This window comes from Xiphophorus hellerii, chromosome 2, assembly GCF_003331165.1.
Source record: "Xiphophorus hellerii strain 12219 chromosome 2, Xiphophorus_hellerii-4.1, whole genome shotgun sequence".
NCBI classification, from domain to species: Eukaryota; Metazoa; Chordata; class Actinopteri; order Cyprinodontiformes; family Poeciliidae; genus Xiphophorus; species Xiphophorus hellerii.
Genome location: NC_045673.1, coordinates 15,036,963 through 15,061,569, shown reverse-complemented (window position 1 = coordinate 15,061,569; position 24,607 = coordinate 15,036,963). Strand labels below are relative to the sequence as shown.

At 39.1% G+C, this 24,607-nt stretch overlaps 2 protein-coding genes across 2 annotated transcripts; one reads left to right on the top strand and one right to left on the bottom strand.

Annotated features, from left to right (window-relative positions):
- Positions 1-11,023: 11,023 nt before the first annotated feature.
- rag2 (recombination activating gene 2) lies at positions 11,024-12,673 on the top strand. The gene has a single exon (XM_032579338.1). It carries the CDS (start codon positions 11,033-11,035, stop codon positions 12,632-12,634), a length of 1,602 nt encoding a protein of 533 aa, XP_032435229.1. The 5' UTR covers positions 11,024-11,032; the 3' UTR covers positions 12,635-12,673.
- Positions 12,674-14,152: 1,479 nt separating this feature from the next.
- Positions 14,153-21,051, bottom strand: rag1 (recombination activating 1). The gene is made up of 4 exons (XM_032578814.1): positions 20,910-21,051; positions 19,511-19,867; positions 18,293-19,419; positions 14,153-17,500 (listed from the first exon to the last, which is right to left on the bottom strand). Exons 2-4 carry the CDS (start codon positions 19,843-19,845, stop codon positions 15,753-15,755), a joined length of 3,210 nt encoding a protein of 1,069 aa, XP_032434705.1. The 5' UTR covers positions 19,846-19,867; positions 20,910-21,051; the 3' UTR covers positions 14,153-15,752.
- Between the last annotated feature and the right edge of the window lie 3,556 nt (positions 21,052-24,607).

The window sequence follows — 24,607 nt, the reverse complement described above, 5'->3', positions numbered from 1 at the left end:
TCTTTTTTAATGGTTGGTTGGCTTAAATACATCACCTGCTTCCTATAACAAATGTAATGTAAAGTAACCAGTTAATCAGTAATTAGTAATTAGTGTCGTGTATGTTGATTCTTGTTTATATAATGAGGGTGATCAACTCAAAAGCTAAAATCTAGAATGTGTGGCTTCTTTTCTCAGGAACTTAAGTTGGGGTTGTTTTTTTTTTTTTTTACCAAAAAAGTGTCCTTTAATGGCTTTTTCATAAGCTGAATCTTTAGCATTGATTGTAGGCTTTAATTTGCCTTACACTGATAAGTTATTATGTTTTATTTTTTCTCATGTTTTGCATCTTGTGTTGATGGTTGCTGCTATGCTGGAAGGAAATTGCAAAGCAATGGAGTCTTGAAGAGCAGCAGCAACAATAATCTGTAAACGCCAAGAGGGACAGTTATCCTTTTACTGCAACAACAATATGTAGACATCAAAATCAATGGTTAAAGCAATAAAAACCTATTGTATGGACACTTAGATTTCATTTTTAATCAAAAGGCATTCTGGTTGCCAGGTATTATTACTTTGACATTTTGTTTTTGTGGCCTCAGGACTGTGGCAGGGAGGGTTAGTTAAAGCGTAAGCGGGTGACTCAGCACATAATTATCTTTACTTTTCTGGTGGGAAAAAAACTGGAGCATAATCAGATGACAAATAGAGGTCAGGTTGACAGCATACAGTAAAGCATTATACATCCATAATGTGTGCTGAAAAAGCTAAATGCTTTCACCTCAGTTCGCTCAAGGAACATTCACATTAATGAATGCTGCCAGCAGTGGACACCTAATTGTACTCAGGCAGAAGCGTGGTGAGGTATGGAAAGACAAAACCATTAAGTCCTTTTCGAGCTTTTCCCATCTCCATGTGGGATGCTCCAGTGACTCAGTCTGATTTAGAATGACAGCCTCACCTACCCGCACTGCAAATCAGTCGCATTCTCAAGATCAAAATAAGAGCCGCGTTAAACCAGGACTGATTATCCCATTGGTTTTGTTTTGCACGAGCATCGAATGCAAGTCAAGAGTGTGGCAATCAAATTACAGGAAATGAGAGCCGACTTGGTGTTCAATTAAAATCAGGCTCCAGTTGCTTCTGAAAGGTTTGCTTGTCAGATTAATTTAATTGTATCACGAGCAGAAGCTGGCGTGGAATTGATAGCTTTGGAAAATTAATTATTTTACCCATAGTCTATACCAGTAACCATTACAAGCAGCACATTTTATGAGCTTTGGGAAAGAAAAGTGTCAGAGAGCACTGGCAGGGGCTGCCAGCTACAGCGATTTCGTTTGATGCAGTCTGTCTCTCAGCTCCACCCACAAGCAAGGCAAATAGCTCTGTCTTACTGAGAGAAAACACAGGCAGACCAAGAGTGAATTCCATCAAAATGAAAGGCCTTATTAGTTGTGTCAAATACTGATACTCACCATGCCAAAGTGCACTGAATACAGAAAGCATTACAGCTGGCGAAATCAACAGCTCAGGGGAAAGTGCCCCAGACAATAGCTTGTGGTGGTGTGAAGGCGGGCATATGAAAACCATCAAAGATTAGGTCGGATCTGTATTAAAAGAAGCAGGACTGTGTGTAATCGCCTTTCTGTCACTGTGCTAATGGAATCTAAAGGCAGATAACAAACACGAAAGGGTAAAAAAGGGGTCAAAAGCCGTGGAAGATACAAAAAAGAAAAAAAACTGCAGATAATAGCAGTGACAAAACATCACAGCTTTTGAAAAAGAACAAGAGAGATTTGGCTGAGGGTAGAAGAAGAGTCAAAGACAGACAAGGGTATACAATTATGTGCTCCTCTGTGTTCAATCAATTTTAAGGAGCCAACACTATTAAATATTGACATTTCCCTCCCTCTGCTTCTACGTTAACCCTTTGTTAGACAGAAATGATCTTTTAATGATTAAAAACCCATGGACTTTTTCCCCGTAATGATCATTAATTAACTTACTAATTTTCGCTATAAGATCAATGGATAAATAAATTAATTGTTCACACTTTATCTCCATTAAAAATGACTTTCAAAGTTTGAAGAACCCTTTTTGTCTTTCAGCTTCTGAAAATGTCCTTTTTCTTAACAACAGGATACAATGCCTTTCACATTCCAATGTACTTGAGTTGTGTTTACACTGCAGGGTTATGCTATAATCAACATGCCACATTAAATAAAACAAGCCACATTAAGGTCATTAGGCAGCTTGGCAAGGGAAGAATTATAATGGTGCAAAACATTACCACAACAGAAAAGGCAAAGAAGAGTTTATATTCCAGGTTCCTTTCCCAGAGTAAGCACACTAAGCAGTGGAGATAGGCTGTTTACAGCTGAGGAAACCCATGAAACCCAGCAGAGCAAATTCCAGAAGAAACAACAGGAGATCTATCAATATACATGGAATAAAATGTTGTTGAAACCTTGGCTGGATTTAGTCTGATAGATAAATGGATGGGTGGAATTTATCTTGATAGCAGAGACTAAATGTGACTTTTACCCTTGAAGTTGAAGGTGTATTGTTAGTCATTTGATAAGGTATCTACTTTAAAAAACGAGGCTGCAGCCCTACAAACACAGGGCTGAGCACAGACATTGGCAATAGGTAGTGGAAAACTATCCTTACGCAGCTTTTTTTCTGATCTTTTGGTGCTTTATCTGCACCTGACAGCTTTCCAAAAGACCTCATCACACACAGGAAAAGATACCAAGATGTATTAAATTACAGTTGCAGTCCTGGTTTTTTTTTTGGGTTTTTTTATCATTTATGGTTGTTTGTCTTCAGCATGTAAGATTTTTGCAGCTGAATTTACTGTGTTCATTCTTTCATTTTGGTCCTGTAAAAAAGAAGTCCTCAAATGTAATCCTCAAGGGCCACCATCCTGAATGTTTGAGGTGTTTCCCTGCTGCTCCACACAAATGAATGGGTGATTGAAAGCAATTCTGGAGCAATTGAAAGTATTCTAAGTAATGTAATCATTTGAATCAAGTGTGTAGGAGTGGGGACGCATACAAAACATACACATTCGGTCCTGTGCATGCTTTAAACCACCACTTTATGACAACAGCTGTACTCACCAAGTGGACATGGGATAGTTTGAAAATCTCACAGTATTAATAAAAACAGTTTCACTGTTTTGGGATTTTACACACAAAAAATATTACATGATTAAATGTCTTTCATTTAAACCGTTATTCCAAATGCTTCAATACCATTGTAGCAAACTCGTATTTGATTTATGTTTTTTTATAAGTGGGGACAAATTGGACAAACGTAAGAAATATTAATTTACTCTAAATTTAGTAAAACTTTTCAAGTGTATATTACACTGGATATTGCACCTTTTTGGCAACTCAGGCTAGCTGTTCAGGTAGTAAGTTGATTGCTAAAAAGACAAGCCACCTAAAACTTACTAGCCATAGTGTTTAAATATTTTTACCTTTGTAAGTTTGACTGGAGGCTCCGCCTTTAATTTCCTCATCAAAACGGTTCTTTGGATGAAAATATTTTTAAACAGCAAAATTTGTCTTTCCTCTCAGTGAGAGGAACCATTCTTTCCACCAGATGTCCAGCATTGTGCAGGAGCAGGCCCTGGAGAGGCCATGCTCTGGTTCTCCATTATGATAAGCCTTTGTTTCTCTGGCATCTTACTGGAAGAATCTTAAATCACAGAAAAAGTATCACAGAAAATGTTAATTGCAGTTTAGAAAACATGTTATTTTTAATAATGTGTGTTATCAGTTCATGCTAACACAAAATCAAAGTTTTGTTAAGCAACTCAGCAGAAAATAGAATAACACACACAATTTCAAAAGCCAATTCATTTGTTTGTCAATAATAGCCTGACCCAAACCCAAACCAAAGACAAAGAGCTGTCTGTTGAATGGGGAGACCAAGATCAAGCTATTATCAGTAGCAAAATTGATAAATTGCCTGAGGGGTAGACATAGGTGTTACTTCGTCATTACCTGATTTCAGGACTCTTCAATTTTACCTTAAATACAAAGAGTTGCTACAGTCAAATAAATGACTCAGTTGGCAAAGGAACCAAGAAATGTTCAGTTTATGCAATATCTTTTTAACAGATTTTTTAAGCCATTGATTTTTCTGTAAATAGTTTAAAAATCTGAAATACTTTTTGAATTTACATTACAGACAGACACAAAGTAACATATAACCCTGAAGATGAAGGAAAACCTTCACTAGTTCTCAAAATTCTTTAGATATCAAAATCTCAAAAGTGAAAAGTCAAGACTGGAATGTCAGTCAGTGCTACAATATAAATGAATAGATATAGTATTTGTCAGTTACCCTTTGCTTTTATTTGATAGTATTTATTCAAAGATTTGTACTACTCTGGAGAAGCAGTAGTCATAATCGAGCCAGAAAACAAATCAAAATAATAAGTCCGTTTTGTAAAAATTAATAGGGGAGGATGTAGCAATCTAACATGTTTTTTCCCCCTGGTAGCTATGCTAAATACTTGACTCAAACAAGCAGAGGTGAAAGAGGCAGCTTGAAAGAAACACACTGGAGCCTTTAATGGTGTCAGGGAGGAGGAGAACATGACATATTGAGCAAACGCTAATATGTCGGCAGCATCAAGGGGCACCCTTTGCTCAGCAGTGGTTGTCATCCAACACAGTCACTTTAAATGGAATACAGACGACTTCACATTTTGATGTGTGTATTACAAACTGTCTGCAACATTCTTGATTAGGATTTGTGAGAAAATAAACAACTTGTTTTAAAGTTGCCCTAAATCTCCCACGATAATCCAGACAAGCTGATTCAAGCAAGTGCTAAACGCTGGGCACTCATTGATCGTGAGGTAGAAGCAATTACAGAGCAGTCAGTGTCAAGGAGAGAGACAGCAGCTCTCCAGACAGCCTCCTTTTGCTCTGATTTTATGCTTGCAGTCGCATATTCATAATTACTCATGCTAATCAAGGTGAGAGTTCACAGTCAGAGATTCTATTGTGTCAGCAGCTCTGAGTGGCAACAGAAAGTCAACAGCCAAATCACATCTGCACCAATTGGCAGAGATTAGAACGACAAGCCCCAGCACTCCACAATATTTACAGACTAATCTGCTGTGGCAAACAGTCAACATCAGATCACATGCATGTCAATGAATGAGCAGGTGCGCATTACAAACAACGTGTTTCAACTGCACACACTCACTTACCCTAATAATAAATTAAAATTTGCAGGCTCGTGAGTAATCGGGGTTAGAACTTTGCCATGGAAGTGTAAAAACACGAAAAGGGATTGCACTTTGTGCATTAATACCAGGAAGGTTATTTATTTAATATGCATTAAAAACTGTGATCACGGATATTTGAACCTAATGACTTACCTTATGAAGTTCAAACATGTACTGAATATAATAGTATGATTTTCATCAAAATAAATTTGGAGTGGCTGTTGCTCATACTTACCCGCATTAGGAAGTGTTAGACTGTTTCTCAGTTTGCATTACTTCATAGCAATATGTTAAAAAAAATCAGTAAATGTAATTTACTGTCAGAATGTTGATTAAAGGAACCATTCTCCGTGAAATAGCATTTCAGTCCGTGCAACGGTTCGAGACATAGCAGCATGGCATACCTCTACTTTTCTTATTCTGACATAATCAGAGAAAAATAGCATTAATTAATATTAATGCTGGTCCTTTTGCACAATTAATCAACCTTAATTTCAAATAAGAGTCACATTACCGTTCACTTCCTGTCAGTACCTCACTTAAAAAGCCAATCTGAATTCTGAAAATGTGATGGGAAATGTTTTTGAAGGCCAGAATAACTGTGTCTGTAGTAAGATTTGTCCAATAAAATGAGATTGCAGAATAAGTCTGTGTTGTTTCCTCACATGCAGAATGAATGTTAGTGGACATTAGGACATTCATTGTCCTAATCTTGACATTTAGGACATTTAGGACATTTAGGATGCATTCAAAAGCCTCTTTTGAATGCATATTCATAATTAATTAAACATGACTTCAAATAAGTTGAAAATAATCTCGCAAGTAGCTTAGGAATGCAGGAAAATATAAATAATTTGGGGAATCTTAACTGGCATGAAATTATAAGTTTAGTAATACAGCAGGGGGAAAACATTACAACATTTTATACAGCATAAATATCTGGTTTCAACTGTAGACAGTAATTTTTCTTCTAATTCAAAAATAATCAAAAGTTTCTATAATTATTAAGTACATTTGAAATTGCATTTTAGGGCATCAGCTATACTAAGCGAGCCACTGGTATGCAATTATTGATTTCAACAAGAAGCCCTCTAATCAGAATCATGGTAAAATCAATACTTGGCATTGCCTAAGGTCCTGTTCATGCTTCAGTGTACACATCTGAAGTAAACTCACTGGCGTTGAAACTGTCTGGTCATTTGCTTAAAGAAAATCAAGACTCATTGCAATGAAGAGGACTGCAGTGATAAACTGAAGGAGACAAACAGAGATAAAGAAGGTGAATGCTAAGATGAATGATCCAAAAGAGGTGTTAGTCAATGAAGGGCTTTGGTTTGATTGAAAACTATTATGGTGGCTTTCGTTGTCAAAGCTTCAATCAATCAAGCTTGAAGGGTGCAGCAGAGCTTTGCAAGATCAGGCTACAGAGCTATCCTGGTTCTTTCACATTTCCCCTTCACTCTGACCCCTATGCTCTCCTTCATCTTTTCATCGCTCGAATAAGTTAGGTTGCAGGGCTACAGTTGTTTGTTCACAAGGAGCAGAAAATGGAAGGGTGAGGACAGATCTATGGCTGTCAACTCAAGACATGGCTTTAGTTTGCCTGTTGAGCCTATAGCAGTCACATCCGATGAACAGCTAAATGAAGCAGGCTTAAGAGAGCTCAGAGGGGCAATGCAAAGACTGCAAGGTTTCCAACTGTCTGATCTGCTGCCAAGGCGGTACGCAGCCCTTGGCAGACTAACATTTCCCTATTCAACCTTGCTGCTCACATACATGAAAGCCACACAGCAAAATTTGTAGAGTGGGAAGTTTAAGAAAAACAGAAGCTGTGATGAGGAAAGCACTATTTGGAAGAAGACAACACTGAGTATCAAAAGGATTCGGTGGAACAACAGTTGATTTCATCAAACTTTTTTTTTTCTCCTAATAATGGAAAAATCAGAAAACCATCAGTCATTTTGACAGATGAAACCACAAGACTGGTCTACCATAACAGTGTGTAATTCTCTGCAGCAAAAGTCAATACACCACTTTAAGACCTCCTGTGCAGTTCAGAGTGAGTCTGCATTAATAAATAAGTGTAAGTATAGCTCTGCCTCATCTTTGATCAGAGACCTTTACAAGTTATGTCAGCCAATTTTAAGAGAACACTTTCACAGTCTGACACTTATAGAAATATATGATACAAGGAAGCTGATAGTAAAGTTACTGGTTTGGAAAACACAAATATACATCAATGTTTACAATGTTGACACTGTAAACATGAGCAATGTCAAGGCTTTTAAGTTTTATACCAGAAAAGTCGGAGAAAAGACTGAAGCACAAGAATGAAAAAATAACATGTTTAAAAATGTGTAATGTTCATTGTAGTTTTAAAAAATATGAACATTTATTTTAGTGTGTTTTTACAACTGAAGCTTGTGAATGCAAATAAGAATGCATTCCAACATCGTTTGCATTTTGCCATAAAACAAATGTGTTAAAAGGCTAAAGCAAATTAGAGCATGATTTTGAAGCTTAAAGAAAGCAATGCAAGTTTTTTGTATAAACAAAAATCTAAAAAAAGGTTGTGAATATTTGTGTTCTGTCTAACTTAACACTTTGTAGAGCCACCTTTTAAAAAAAAAACAGCTCAAGTCTTTTGGGGTGTGTCTTTACCACCTATACACATGTTGACTGATGTTATCCTCTTTCATCATTTTCAAGGAGAGCATCTATAGACATCAATTTGAAGCTCTTTTAGCTTTTTCCCAAATGCATTTAAATATGGACGTTGCCATTTAAGCAAGTCAATCTAGACCATTCCATTGTGGAAAATGTGGAAAAGCTTTATCAATGCTTTTCTGCAAGGAACAGTATGGATGTCAAAAATACCAGTATGATTAGTTTTGAATCTGCTCTTATCTATCACCCTCAAAATGCTTACATCGAAGTCAATGGACGCATTAAAAAAAAAGGCAAACAATTTAATGATTGTGATATTTTTCAGAGGAAGGTACCATATTACAGCACACCATATTAACCAGCAGGGGGTGGCACTACCACTGTCACTTAGTAACAATTACCAAAAGAAGAGCAATTATCACAACATTAAATAGTGATAAACACCATGGCACAGCCATTGTCAGAACATCTGAGCTGTCCCCATGTCATCAATCAAAATGCAAACCTCAGGGTAGCAGCAGGCAGGTAGTGATACATTAAAATGGACAGAAACAGGTGCTGCCGTAGATTCTAATTACTTTGTTCTATCAATTACGTACAAATCTTTGCATGAGCCCAGAGTCTACCACACACCGCTGGGCCTCCTACGCTCCCTGCACCAGCCCAGCTGTAAGCTGCATGCCAGGCAGACTTTTCAATTGTGTGGATGCCTTCTGGTGACTAAATAGGTTTATTTTTCCAAGGCTGGGTTTAAATATAGGGGGACCAGCTCTCAAAAATAGAAGGGAAATAAAGTAATACTTTGCAAATCCCGCTGACATTTGTTGCATTATTTCTTCTCCGGTAAAAGGAGCGGATTGTTTCTTCTTCCACTCAACCCTGCGAGCGTCGGTTTAAACACACAGGTGTGCTGCTGTTTTGTGTTTTTAAGCCGTAACGGTCTTCCAGGCACTTGAGGTTTCTGCCTTTGTTTTGCACACTCTTCAAGTTTTGTCTCAGCCACTCAGAGCTCAAAAAACATTATGCTAATGAGTGTGTAGACAGCTGCTTCCAGCATGGTTTTTCTCTTTGTTTTTTAAGGCCTGTGTTTGTCACTCATACAGAAGATTTGCTTTCTTTCAGAGGGATCACATCTTTAAAATAGAGACGCAGACACACAAAGGAATTTTATACAGAACCTGCTAGTTTCTTTTTTCTCTTACCTTCCCAACATAAAGCAAAAATATGGCAAGATAAAGAATAATAGTTAGCGTTATTATAGTAGTGTAATATATATGTATATGTCTTATAGTGTAATAGTGTTATTGGATCACGCAACTGGCATGTTATTCAGCTGTAGATGTGTCAAAAAATTGTCTTAAATCTAAAGCTTATTATTTAATTATGCAGTGTGTCTACCTGGCACACACTGTGAGAAAATAGATGGAAGAAATGCTTTTCAGATTGAATAAAGGAGCTATAATTATGAAAATGGAGGTTGTAACTCTGGCATACCCATGACATTACAGTTAAAACGACTCTTTGATGAAGAAGGGCTCAAGAAAAAGTCTCTTTTCACAATTTATGTGGCTCCTTAGAATACAATAAAAATTGTTTTTGCAAAAACTGCCCCATATTTAACAAGAAGTTCCATAACTAGCTTTAAGAGTTACTTGACGTCCTCAAATTAAGTGCTATTTAAATTTGCTAAAGAAGTCGCGTGTCTCAGAATTCTCAGTACTATAATATAGAGTGAGGTGCTTTTTAAGCAGATTTCATCACTCTCCATTTTTTACATTTCAAACTTCCCATTTCCTACCTTGGATTTTCTTATTTAAATTTCTTCTATATTTTTTTTTTTTTCAGTTGTTACACTTTCTCTCAGGCAACACTGTGAAGGACATCTTGTTAGTACGGGACTGGATCCCTTTTGTCTTCAGAACTACCTTAATTCTCTGCTACATTGATCTGGACTTGTGGTCTTCAGCTGGTGTTGTCCATATGCCTCAAAGTTTTATGTGTTGTGCATTCATATGTATTCTAGATTTCTTCTAATAAGGGCTGATTTGAGCTATTATTGACTGTGGAGGCTACCGTTTCTCCTCTGATCTCAGACATTCATAAAAATGGTTTCCACACAAACACATAAAGTATTTTTACATTTGTTGAAAATGGTTTCAAATATCCAGTTGTTCTCTTCATAATATAAATGATATACAGTTAAAGTACGGAGAACTGACAAACTGGAAGCACTCGTTTGGCACACCTGCCAGCGTGCAGCAGTCACAGACTGTTAACCTCAAGATCTGGAAGTGCTTGAAAGTCAACGAAGCTTCACAATCTCAACCACTTTCTGCCTTCATCAAAGATCGGCAACAAGACCTTTTAAGCTTCTTCTTGGAGGAAAAAAAGATTTACAGTACATTAAAATTGATCTTGCCCACTAGATCTCACTTCTGCTTGTAAGGTAAGCAAATAAAAATTTAACGTATCATTAGGCTAGGTAAAGGACTCAATTCTTGCACTTTCCCTTCTCATGTTACTGCTTAAGCTAGAAAAGAGCATTTACTTATTGTAATCTTATTCATTGCCACTGACTAATCTCCTGAAAAGATTAATGTTTGGCTGTGAGGCTCTAACTGAAAGCTATATAGTTTAAATGTGTGGGGAAATAAAAAAGGCAAACTCATAAAATAGAGCTGTTTATCTACTTTGTTGTCTAAAATAAATAATAAAACCGGCATTGCTTTGAAAAATAGCACGATGCATTCCACCACAACAGATTTTGCTTTGTTCAGAAGTAAATGTACAATTGTAGTATTAGACGTGTGGCAATGTAGTTTTTGTTTAGTTACTATGTCTGCTATGAAGTATTTGAAAATCACAAATATTTTGGCATTTGTACCTCAAGCAAATACCTTTATTTTTCATTGATCAAAGGAATAGAAACAGAATAAAAGCCAGTCTGTATGAAAACCTATAGTACTTGTATGTGTCATTGCTAGTATTAGAATTACAGTAATTGTGGTTGTTCACATGAAAAAAAACAGGAAGTAGAAATTTAAAGGCCCTCATTGAAAACAAACAACAGCTGACTGACTGACACATCGTGTTTGTGTGTTCGATTGCTGTTTTGATGCAGGCACCTGGTGGATCATGACCCTGCAACCATTAACTCCAGTGAACTGTGCAGGCCTCCTGCAGCCTGGCTGCTCCCTGTTACAGCTGGATGGGGAAATCCTGCTGTTCGGCCAGAAAGGCTGGCCAAAGCGTTCATGTCCGACAGGAATCTTTGGTGTCAGGTTCAAACAAAGTGAGATGAAGCTGAGGGCCATATCCTTCTCTAACGACTCGTGTTATCTCCCTCCGCTGCGCTGTCCAGCCGTCTGCCGCCTCGACCCTTATGACGGACTCCCAGAGAGTTATCTCATCCATGGAGGCCGCACCCCTAACAATGAGATCTCATCAAGCTTGTACCTGCTTACTATGGATAGTCGAGGTTGCAATCGCAAACTAATGCTCAAGTGCAAAGAGAAAGAGCTGGTGGGGGAAGTGCCAGGGGCCCGATATGGCCATGCAATGAGCATCGTGCAAAGCCGTGGGAAGACAGCTTGTGTGATGTTTGGGGGCAGGTCCTACATGCCTGCAGGAGAGCGGACCACAGAAAGATGGAACAGTGTTGTTGACTGTCCTCCTCAGGTTTTCCTCTTTGATCTTGAGTTTGGGTGCTCCTCAGCTCACACTTTGCCTGAGCTCAGTGACGGACAGTCCTTTCACGTAGCTATTGCCAGAGAGGACAGTGTGTACTTTATTGGAGGCCATTCTATCACCTCTGACTCACGTCCTCCTCGTCTGTTCCGCCTTCGTGTAGAACTCCTGCAGGGAAGCCCTTTGCTTTCCTGCGAGACCCTAGACTTTGGCTTGTCCATCTCTAGTGCCCTCATTACACGCACAGGTCCTGGTCATAAATATATTGTGTTAGGCGGATACCAGTCTGACTCCCAAAAGAGAATGGAGTGCAACACGGTCATTCTGGATGAGAAGGGGATCCACATTGAACACCTAGAACCTCCCAAGTGGACTCAAGATATCATCCATAGTCGTACATGGTTTGGAGGCAGTGCTGGAGACAGCTGCATCCTGTTGGCTGTTCCCACTGAAGGAAGACCATCCCAGCCTGATGTGCATTACTTCTATCAAGTCAGCTTCCAACAAGAGAAGGAATCCAATGAGGAAGAAGGGACCCAGGCATGCAGCCAAGAGTCAACAGATTACGACAACTCCACTCCGCTTGAGGACTCTGAGGAGCTCTACTTTGGTCGTGAGCCACACGAGCTGGAAAACAGCAGCGATGACGAGGGAGACACTTACAATGAAGAGGATGAGGAGGATGAATCGCAAACTGGTTACTGGGTCAAATGCTGCCTTGGCTGTCAGGTGGACCCCAACACATGGGAGCCATTATACTCCACAGAGCTCTATCGCCCAGCCATGATTTTCTGCTCAAAAGGGGAGGAGGGACACTGGGTCCATGCTCAGTGCATGGAGCTGTCTGAGACCCTGTTAGTCAAACTGTCTCAGGGAAGCAAAAAGTACTTCTGTTTAGATCATGGAGGTCTGCCTTACCAGGAGATGACCCCACCACGACAGATTATTCCAGTGAAGCGCACCCCAATGAAAGTGAAGGAGAGAAATGGATCCCTCATGTTCAAAATGTCCCCAGCCAAAAAAAGCTTTTTCAAGAGACTTTTTGATTGAGTTCCATTTTCTTTATGATAGCTGTGGAAATTTTCTATCTGCATGCTTGCCTTGGAAAACAAATTAATTGTACAAGATGTATTCAATGTATTCATGGAGTTTCTCTAGAGAACTATAAGAATACATTGATAAATGCAAGGTGTTCTGTTTCAATTTTAACATTTTAATTTTTAAAATGAAATATATTACCACATATTTTACTTTCTAATGTTCTTTAAGGCCCTTTAAATTGTATTGATCATAGATTCCCTGTTGAAAGCTGCAATCACTCAATAAAATGTAACAAAAAAAATGTGATGAAAATAAAAATTTTAAAAAGATTCATTTTGTGACTTTGAATTGTGTATTTTGACTTGTACTTCAATAATAGTTTGTGAGTGTTTCACATTGACAGTGAGAAGTAAATAATTGATTCTTAAACTCTGGTGAAAGGAGATGTAAATGTATGTTTAATTCAATAAGAATGTTCTCATGCTAAAAGTATTGCTTCAGTTCTTAGCAAATTTTGAAGAGGTTTTTACTTTCTTCACTATCCGCTTGGCAAAATGAACACATGTTGTTTGTCACGGTTCTAGGTGTATTATTATTTCTTTGTCAGTATGTACAGGGAAGTTTGGTTGAGTATTTCTTTTTTGTTGCCTATTCCTGCCTAATGAAGATCTAATCATTTCTGCAGGCCCTTGTACTTGTCTTCATCATTATGAAGAGTGAAATATCTGTATTTCTGATATTCTGATGTATTTTTGGAATGACATTGCATAGAAATTGTTGATGTTATTTGTTACACACACTTTAATAAAATCAGGTGTCAAAACCATTTCTTTCCAACATTTTGGCCTTGCTAAGGACCAGCCATTTCTTTCATTTTCCGATTTTAAGAAAGGATCCATGCCTTTATTTCTGCCTTGCTCAGCTGTTGTAATTGCCTTTACTTTAGTAACTTACAGTATAAATACAAGTAACTTTTGAAGAAAAAAAAAAAACTTTAAACAAGTATTAAACATACTTTTCACAAAGCCCACATGTCTTGGTTAAAAGGTTTATGTAATGTAATTTTCTTAACTTAAATGTGATAGTTACATTGACTATATGGACTATGTGGAAAAACAACAATATTAACCAAAATAAAGTCTTGAAAAAAATCCGAGGAGTGTAATTAATATATATAATGTGTTTCAATAAATGAGACAAGTTATTCAAATGCATGAACCTTTCAATAATATCCTAGTTATTAAAAGTTAAAAATCCCATAAAAAAATATACACCATATCTACATTATTTTTTGTAATATTTGATATATTAAAACTATATTTCTATGTATCTATGTATATATATATATATATATATATATATATATATATATATATATATATATATATATATGTGTGTGTGTGGGGGGGGTATTTCATAATTGTGTTGTCATTTCCTCTCCAACACTGGATTCTTTAAATTCTACTCTAGAGTAAAACAAGTGCTTTTCTAGCTATTGAAGAAAATTCAATAAAATGAAATCATTAGTAATGAGATCAAGTATTGTCTTTATTTATTTATCTTGGAAAAAAACAATCTCCATTGTGCACAAAAAAGGTTTTCAGTAAGACATTGCTTATGAGACTGAGTGACAGCAGAGGAAAATCTGAACAAAACAGCACAGCTGTAGTGTAATATTTTGATTCTCTTTGAAGATCACCAGAGAAACCTGTCCATAGTTCACCTGAGAGTGTGTTTAGTGTAGGACTGAATGCACAAAATGAGGAAAAACACAGCAAAAGTGAAATTTGGTGAATCATCCATCATCCATTACTTTGGAAATGCAATTCATTATTGCAAAAACATACATGCAGCAATTTTCAACGTAATGCTCTCTAAAAAATGATGTTATTGTAGAGCTCTGACAACTTTTCGATGAAATGTGAATATTTCATTGCATTTGTATGGTTAAACATATGGCAGTAAAACGAAATCAAACATTCAATCAAGAAAGAAAAAGAAAATTGCCTGTCACAATACCGTGGGCAGAAAAAGACAATATAATAAATCAATCAAACAAATAAAGTTGCCAACAAATTAGACTTTCTGGTCTTGCCCATCTCTCTTCTCTGTCAACAGTGGCAGTGAAGAAATACTGAAGGAGGAAAAGAACCAGGTCATAAACAAAACTGAAGAAAAATCCCTGCTGGAGAGTCCATGGGGTATTAGGCTCTCTAATGGACCACACTATATTCTTATGATATCAACAAAAAGGTCAGTATATGCTTCATTTTATGAGAAGAATTCGAATAACTATCATCTATCCTCTGCTGTGCAAAGCCTAAAAGAGATAAAAAATTGCTTCAAAGTGACCCAGCATCTATTCTGGCCCCTGGGGACCCTACGATAAAGCACTAAAGTCATCTTTTTCAGAGGGCACTCATGAAACAAAGAACATTTAGGGCCCTGTGATTGCATTTTCCTTTGGCTAAAATGATATATTAATACAGTAGCCACAAATGTGGTCTTCTTTTAACACAATTTTAGTCCATGACTTACAGCTCTTTCATCTGCTTCCATAAATATCCCCCTGTATAAATTCATAAATGTGTCATATCCTTGCAATACAATAAAATGTGCCATATTTCACAGACAGCAAAGATTTTTTTTTTAAATGTGGGAGGAAAAGCAAAGAAAAGAAACTTGGGTGTTATGTTTACAGTGAGTTCCTCAATTATTTCTGAAATGCAGGAACAATCAATAAACCAAACATAGCAGTTCAAATATGTCTATGTTTAAAACATAAAAAACAAATATTCATGAAAAACTGTATTATTTTTGCATGGAATTAAAAAGTATTTATTGTTTTAAGTGCAAAATGTTATTTCCTCAAGAAAATATCTTTTGTTTCATCTAACAAAAGATGTCAACAACTCTAACAATCACAATCGAAAACAATACAATTTAAAAATTAAATCAAATGCCAAAATATGTACAAAGTATTCTTAAAGGACATAGAAACCTACTCCATTTCTGTTGTGCTTGGAATATCAATAAGCATTTAAAGTGAGAAAACATAAACATTGAGGTAATTGGGAGATTACTGATTCTTAAAATAAATCAATCATGGAGATAGAACTAACAGAAATCATAACCCGGTTATTTCTGGAGTCAAATCTTCATCATCCTGGATCTCTTCTGGATCTATTGTTGCCTGGAAAGCTTTAGCAGAGTCTTTGTGAGCCTCCATAAACTTCTGCAAGTACTTAGAGGTGTACAGCCAGTGGTGTTTTAGCACGTCTTCCAGTTCAAAGGCCTTGGACTGACGTGCATTCATCTTCCTGAAACGCCTGAACAGTTTGTTTGCCGACTCGTTCCCCTCGCTGGCCCAGGCTCCAATAGATCCATCTCTCTCTATGATTTCAGGCACATGGGCCAGGGTCTTGTGCAGGTAATTGGTTATTTTTCCATTGTACCTGTACTTGAAGGTAGCGGAGAGCAGGTCAGCAAAGCGCTGGGAGTTAAAACTGTAGCGGCACAGCTGGTCAGGGCACTCCTTGGCTGGACAGGTGGCACGCCACACAGGTTTCATCTGGAGGTAGAGCCTCATGAGTTCCCTCAGGACCTCTCTCCTCTCCTCTGAGGGCACCAGTTCACAAACCACCTCAGTAGCCTCCATGGTCATTAACCTTCGGGCATAGTTCCCATTCATCCTCATCACTGGTTTAAGCTTCATCTTCTTCCTCAGCTGTTTATCCAAGGCTGCCCTCCAGCTGCGCCGGTCCTCTCTGCTGGGGTTGGGGTTTTTATACACTTCTCCAATTTCATCCTGGAAGATTTTGTAGAATTCAGTGGCATTGCCTATGTCGCAGTGCAATGCATCTATCGTGGGCTGGGTCTCCAGAAAGGGCTTGGCCGAGACTCCTTTGACTCTGTCTCGTAGCTCATCTACAGACTCAGAAAAGGGGTTGGTTCTCCATATTTCATAACGTTCCAGATTCTCATCATGGCTGCGGGTGACGGAGTGTAGCACCATGTTTTGAGCAGCCTCTGCTCGACTGGAGTCACACAAAGTACAGATGTATGTAGATCCCGAAGCTTCCAGGCCCTCCATTTCACGCACCATCTTTTCATCATATCCTGTGCCCCTGAAGTGGAAGCGAAAGGAGCGTGGCATGCCACCCATAGACAGAATGAGCCTGCTCTCTTTCATCGCATTTCGCTCTGCGACTATGGGCCCCAAAACAGCAGTGAGAGTCTCGTGGTCTGATTCATCCACAAACATAAGGCAAAGGGGCTTACAGGATAGTTCAGAATTGGGCTTTGGCTCTGTAAAAATTGTGACCTCCTCCTGTTCATCTTCAGCCTGGATAGAGACGGACATAACAGTGAAAGAGAAGCGAACAGCCTTCTCAGGAACAGCTGGTCCTCCACCATGCTTTTCGCTAACATCACCCATGCCATCACAGCACTCCTTGATCATGACTCTAAAGCCCAAGGTGCAAGCGCTATCTTCCATTCCAGTGTCTCTCAGACCTTCCATGATGTCCTCCTCAAGGTCCTTCAGTGCTCCAACAAGCGCCACATCATAGCGAAAGCGCCGGGTGATGGTGTCAGCTGGAGAGTCATCTAACGAAGATGTCCATCCTGACAGCCCATTTATGATGCCAACATTATAAGATGTGGACACGTTTTTGAGAGCTGGCTGCCATTCAAACTGGTGAAAGCCAGGAAGAAGTTCCTTTTCTGCAGCTCTGAGGGTGTGCAAGGGCTGAAAGATCTGGCGGCCACTTGTAGCTTTGACTGTCCGATACATTTTATGATACTGGCTGCAGCTCAGGAATGTGTTGACCCGAATGGCCAGGCACACGGCAGGACTCAATCCAAAGCCTCTGCCTGTGGAGAGAGAAACAATACAAGGAGAATAAGTTTGTGAGAAAGACAAAAGTAGCTAAAAACATATGACAAAGTAACAGGATTGTAGATGCACAAATCTAATATCTTATTATTTGATAAATAAAATCCAGTCTGCCATTCGTTCAGTTATTTTCCTACATTTGAAGTAATTGCCACGGTGATGCAGAAAGAATTACAAATTTTCCACCTAAATGTGAACATATTATCATCAAAAGCCCACACACACATTATTACAAGATCCAATACTTCCTATTTTCCAGATGTTAGAAAGGGACAGAGTAAAACTGGCAAAAGTGAAGCTGGCAAAAGTGATGTATTGGCTGAAGATGAAAACAGACACCAGCTGCCTTCAATTCCCCAGAGAGGAGGATGGTGCTGTCTGTGTAATTTGCAGATACAAGCGCTGCTGATGTTGTTTTGATTCTAACAACCCCTTCACAAGACTTGTTACTGTGCATTAAAGGGAGTGTGAGACTGATGGACTGACAGACAAGATGAGTGGAACCAGAGGGGGCATTGGGGAAGGCTGTGTCTGTAACAGAGGTGGACAATAATGCAACGATTTTCTGATCAATTTCCAGAAAACAATTTCTCTCCCTGCAGTATTGAACTTTTCAACTCATTGTTATTTATGAGATTCATGTATTCCTCAGAAGAAGGGGGGATATTAATGAGCAAACACTATCATAGTTAACAGTTGGCTTTTTGTCTGCTTTTCATTGCCATTCATTGCTACACTGACTGAGTGAAAGGCTAAAAATAACTTTTTACCTTGCATCATGGCCTCCAGCTCATCTGCCTGCCGGTGTTCATTCCCAGATCTCAGAGCGAGCAGAAACAGTGTCAAGCACACAGACTTCAGATCACCGCCTTCTTCTTTGTCTGCAAACACCTTCACCTGGCTCTTCAGATCCTTCAGACGGTGCTTCTGGGCACGACGGGTTAAGGAGAGCAAGTGCTGGCGGGGTCTTCCTCCCTTATTGGTTAGCAGGTAGCTTTGAAAATGAGATAAGTGTTTGTTTGTACCCGGCTCCAACTCATGGTTTAGACAGTGGGCCTTGAACAAGCCTAACTGCACATGCTCACCACAACCTTCACAGGGACACAGCAGGGGCAGAGAGTAGAGAGTTGATAAGAAGGTTTTGGCAGGAGGGATGAGATCATCGGGGGCACACGAAACGTTGCATGAAGGGCAGTGGGGTCCCAGAACGTGGGTAAATTTTATAATGCAGCTGCGGCAGAAGAGATGCCCGCAGGGGGACTGAACTGGATCACAGAGCAGGTGGTCACACACCAGGCAGGTGAAAGAAATGATAAAATCCGTAGGGAGCTTCTCTGCAATCAGTTTGGTGTTCAGGTGGTCATTTTGGCAGTGTGTGATATTCTTTACCCACTGTTCTCTCTGGATACCATTTTTTTTCCAGGCCCTCAGCACAGGACTGTGGAGGTCTCCAAAGGGTCTAAGGGCTCTCTTCTCACCAACAGCAATGGTGTCACCGTGGTCCCACCTGGCTCTTTTGGCCAAACTCTGGACTTTAGGAACAACCTTCCTCCTCTTTCTTCCAGTCCTTTGAAATGATGACTTTTTCGGGGAGCACAGGTAGCAGTGTGAGGTGTGGGGCTTCCACTCTGGGACTTTTGTTCTAGTGAAACTGCAGACCCCTCCTCCTCGTATGGCGGCAAGCCAGCAGCGATGGCAGAAGGAAAGAGGGTGGATGGATTCTGCGTCCTCTGTCACATCCACCTTGAATACTTTCAGAAGTATGTCTGGCCAGCTCGTAAACTTGCAACCCATTTTGCGGAGCACGCACTTGCTTGCGTCATCCAGATCACCATGGACATCATGCACAGGTCCTTTGACCTTCCTCAGGACCATTCCACAGATGCGGCACAGGCACCTACATGAGAAAAAACAGTGTCATCATTTCTGAAAGAATTACAGAAAGCAATATTATGAGATCATAGAATTTTTTTTTCATAGCTCATCACCTGAGATGGTTCATGTGGGTGTCCATTTCCTGCAGTTTCATATCAACTCTCTTGCCAGCGCCCTCCACATTTTCTTTGCTTTTTCCCCCAAGGCACAATTTCATAACACTCGCCAGTCCCCCTCCATGATCTGCTTCTATATTTGGAGCAGTAGGAGGTGAGATCCCTAATGAAGCTCCTATCTCAGTTTGTGTCTCACTCGGCAGAGGTGCCTTCTCCATAGATTTCACCCTAAACAGCTTAAACTTCCACTGAGAATACTTAGAGTGGGGATGCTGGAGCTCAGCAGGCATGAAGGATCTGGGACCGTCTGTCTCTGGGTTCTCTGCTGCCATGATGCGAATTAGATCTTGGACCCTGGAGAGGGAGAGGAGAGAAAAAAGGGGAGATTCATGTGATGTACTGCAAAAGTATTAAAATAATTCCATCTGTTCATGAAATAATGGATACAGAGAAGACTGGATAGTTCAAATCCCCCATTAGGACTTAAAATTGGTGTGCTCCCAGAGCTGAGCCCTAGACACAACCTAAGAGCCTCACTTGATTCTCAATGAATTTATACACTGCAAACCCTGAAATCCCATTGAGCAGCCAGAGCCTCGACCTCGACTGCTGTATTATATCATAAGTGGCATTTGGATCTTCTGTAAAATGCATGAGCAAAGCATTGGAGGATCAATACAACACCAACATGTTCATATCTCTCCACTCTTCAAACCCATCTTTCTCAGAGAGGCTGCGTCTTCTTTTCTCTCTCTCTCTCTCTTTTGACACAGCAAGTTTTCTAAATGGACAGCCTTATTTCTGCAAAGCTGTCAGTCATCTCTGTTTGTCATTTTCTTGGCTGTGAGGAGAATTGGAGCTCTGGGAGACTTCAACTGACATTTTAAATGCTGCTGGAAAAAACCAGGGCAAACCTAGCGCATAATACCTAGATATTGAACCAAGTAGAAGCAGAAAAGAAAACAAAAAAGCATCACATTGAATAAACATCAAGAGAAGACGTATTCGAAGCATAGCTTTAAATTGTTTAGAAATTGTATTTCAGCCCCACCAAGTAGTTTTATGACACTATACAGGTCAGATCTATGGTATTGCTGCTCTAATAGACCTTCTGTTGTCTCCTTCCATAAAATCCATGTTCTATTACCAGTTCTGACACAAAGGCAGTCAAACAATCTTAGAAACTACCAGAGTCTTACCATTTCACTCCAATAGCAGATACACTGTAGAATCCTCTGTCTATCCATCTTTTAGTGCTCTCTGTGTGTTTTCTCCCTTGGAGGCTTAAATCTGTCAGACTACTCCATTTCCTAGATCTATGTCTGCTTCACGGGCTGAACCCTCATCTAAGACAAACAGCTGAGCCTGTATGCATGTGTATCAGCTGGGCTCTTACCTTGTTTTTCAGTCTCAGCTGGCATTGGCTCCCCTGGGGGCTCTTTCTGCATGGGAGCACAAGGAAAGCCCTGGAGCCAGGCCCCTTTTCACGGTGCACACAATGCACTGTATTTGTGTTGGAGAGTCTGTCACAGTTTGGAGTTGTGGTTTCATACAGTGGGATTGCTCCATACCATGCTGTATTTATACCCGTCCTGTGATGGAATCCCAACAGTCAACTCTTGCCACCTGATACAAGCAGCTGACAAAAAAAAAAAAAACAAGGTCGACCCCAAAGAGCAGTTGGAACTGCTGCATGCAGAATCCAACGGTATACCCCAAACAAACTGCTTTTTACCACAACACACTGATCCTGTGCTCCTCAAATCCATCTGCAGGTTCACCTCATCCAGGTGGCTTCACTGCAACAGAAAGACTGTTAAACAAACAAAAGGCGAAAAGACAGAGAAAAACAACAGATCATGCAAGGACTGATCAACAAGAAAGAAAACTGTGTGTATTTTAAGAGAAAGAATAATAAGAAGAATAAGAATTATAATTTGTCATATAACAACTACATTTATCCATGTATTTCATTAAAAATGATAGGCTCAAAGAATAAGTATAAAGTGGAAAGAAAAGGTTGTGTGATTTCAAATACCTTCTCACAACAAAACTGGAAAAATTTGGCTTCCATAATTATTGAAACCTTCTGTTGCTGCCAGGTTGTCAAGATATATCTCTACCATCTTTGTACAAAACATTTCAATCGCTGTCATACTGGATGGAGAGCATCTGAGGGAAACCTGTTAGGAGCTGCAAAAATACTTTAAACTGTAGTGGAGTTTTCTGCAGGAAATACAGTACAGACCAAAAGTTTGGACACACTTTCTCATTGAATTCAATGAGAAGGTGTGTCCAAACTTTTGGTCTGTACTGTATATATTCACAGATGCTCTCTATATTACAAAAACTGAGATGTTATGCACAAAATTGGTAGTGATGCCTTGAAAACTTGGCAGCAAAAGGTTTGAATAACTGTGAAAGACACACTTTTCTCATTTTTATGTGTTACATATATTTTTTAATCGATGTAACATTTTCCCTCCTCTTCATTTGTATTTTTTTGTGTTGATCATGTTCTATTTTATCGAAATACGTTGAAGATTTTTGGGCTTGTTGATTGCGCATTTGGTAGCACTGTTGTCTTGCAGCAAGAAGGTCCACTACTCAAATTGTGGCCTGGGATCTTTCTAAATTGAGTATACATCATCTCCTCATGATTCTTAGGTTAATTGTCCTCTGAAAAACTCCCCTTAATTATGAGTTTGTGTATGAATGGTTGTTTATACTGTGTGATGGACTGGCAACCGTTCCAGCAGAATTTACTTGCCTCTCATCCAATGACCTCTGAGGATACAATGTACTACTTTGTGTTTGCATTTTAAATAAATTACCAATAAAGTACTTTAATATTTGTGGTTGTAACATCACAAAATGTGAAAGAGGCAAAAGACCTTTTGCAATGATTAAGCGAGAAAATCCTCAAATTACACCTTAACTGACAGGTAAGACAGGAAGCTACATTTAGTTAGCAAAATAAACATTTTATTAATTTCATCATAAAAATATCTTATTACAGTTATTGTTAATCAAAAGGAAAAAAGAGGGTATAACAGTGACTCATTATGCAGAATAAATAATCTGATTGTTCATTTGACAGTTACTATTTTTGCAGATTAGTTTTTCAGACTAAACATGCAGTAAAGAAGCAAGACATTTAAGAAACCATCCATGTATGTTCAATTTTTCATCAATGGCTCATAGTTGCATATTTTAATAATCTCTTTGCATCCTGTATTTAGCTCCCTATTTGTAACAAGTTTAGATTATACAGTATCATTTGTTGTGGCATCCCAGCAGGTATGCAGAGTATTTGCCCAAGATCATTCTTGTTTCTAATTATCCAGGGGATTAATCTGATGTACTCGCCACAGGAGCCTGTTACTGTTGCTTTGGATTTGCCATCCAAGTCATTAGATACACAGTCAGTGGGCACCAAACAACAGTTGGGTCTTTCCCAGCCTTGTCAGCCTAACAGGGGAGCAGGATGAATACTGGCAGGCCTTGCATCTTCCATTTGGTGCGTATGGCTGATTGTGACCTTCGACGGCAGAATCCTGTTTTCATTTTTCTATTTCTTTCTTCCTTTTTTTGACAAGAGGATCTATTCCAGGAAGGAGTTTACAAGCACAGTCAGTGCTGTTTTCAAGGCACATCCAAATCCGTCACACAGAGCAGAGAGATCTAAGGTGTGCAAAGCATGATTCATTATCCAAGAACAAACAAATGATGGATTATAGCAAGATGCTCCAGACCTATTTATAGTTGATGGTTAGATTTATGATAGCCAAGTAGCCACATGATTTCAAGGTAAACGACACACCTAGCTCTGTGGCAGACAGAGACAAAGCTGCAGATGTCTGCCTGACAAACAAGCAGTGACCCCCAGAGACCCTTATCTCTCTGCGCCTGCTAATTGACTTGTTATTGATCAACTCAAAGGCAGTCTGATTTATGAGGACGACGACTTGTGGAGACAGCCACCTGGCATGGAGGGGAGTGTTATGAATGTGGGAAGCAAACCCCAGGGAGACCACAAGCTGCAGTTTAGGAGAACATAGATGAGTTTGAAATGTGCAACTGACGAATCAAACATGGCGTGTGTGCGTGAGTGTAGGGGTGTTCTAGCATTTTTCACCTTCTATGGCAAGTTTTTCCAACATACACCATGTTGTGAGGATCCACTGCTCCTCATGGGGCCTAAAGTCTGGGCCCCATAAGGAGAAGTGCTGTTTTGGGGCATATGGTTAAATTTAGGGCTAAGTTGGGAATTTAGTATATGTTAGGTTTAAGTTTAAGCATAACTTAGGTTTGAGATATGTTTAGTGTAAGTGTCAGGGTTAGGCTATAGAAATGAAAGAAAAATAAATGGAAGTCAATCTAAAGTCATTGTTATAATTTCAATATTTATATATTTTCTACTGATGAACAGAACAAACAAAAAACAATTGTAAACATAAACCATCTCTGGTTAGTGGGGTCTTCCTCCCCTGTCCTCCTTGCCCATTGTCCTCCAGTCTATGCAGCATGGATTCATAAGATGCAATCTCGACCAGTGGCATCTGTCTGTTCCTTCTTCTTGGGGAATAGGGTTGAATCAGATATAGAGGTTTAATCAGAGTTAGGTCTTAAAACATTAAAGGTTTTCAACATCTTACTGAACCCAGTTCAATCATCATGAGAGGAGTAAAGCACAGCTGGAGACTTATCAAGACATGGCCTCAACATAAATTGACAGGTATGGAAAAGAGAGCATTAATCACAGAAGACATAGATGTCTCTGCAGCTCTTACAGAATTACTAAGACGGGAGGCTTTGTCAACAGAGTAACTGTTAGTCATGTACTGACAATTATTCTGTTAACCTTGATCCCTCACATTGGTTTTGTATCTAGATCTTTTTAGATTGAGACTTTTTCTGCTTTTGTTTGTTTTGTTGCTTAGGTGGCTAACCTTTTTGTTTCAAGGTTCTTTCCGTTATTCTTGATCTGTTCTTTTATTGGTTGATTTAGATTTTCATTATCTTTGTATTTTAATTAAATGGGCTTCTGTGTCATGTTTTAAATCACTCTGTATTGGTTTACGTCCTAATTGG

Excerpts from the sequence above, each read along its gene's own strand:
- rag2 (XM_032579338.1), top strand. The coding sequence starts at position 11,033 with ATGACCCTGCAACCATTAACTCCAGTGAACTGTGCAGGCCTCCTGCAG.
- rag1 (XM_032578814.1), bottom strand. The coding sequence starts at position 19,845 with ATGGCAGCAGAGAACCCAGAGACAGACGGTCCCAGATCCTTCATGCCT. Across the intron at positions 19,420-19,510 it reads ACCCACATGAACCATCTCAG|GTGCCTGTGCCGCATCTGTG; the intron begins GTGATGAGCTAT and ends TTTCTCATGTAG. Across the intron at positions 17,501-18,292 it reads GCTGGAGGCCATGATGCAAG|GCAGAGGCTTTGGATTGAGT; the intron begins GTAAAAAGTTAT and ends CTCTCTCCACAG.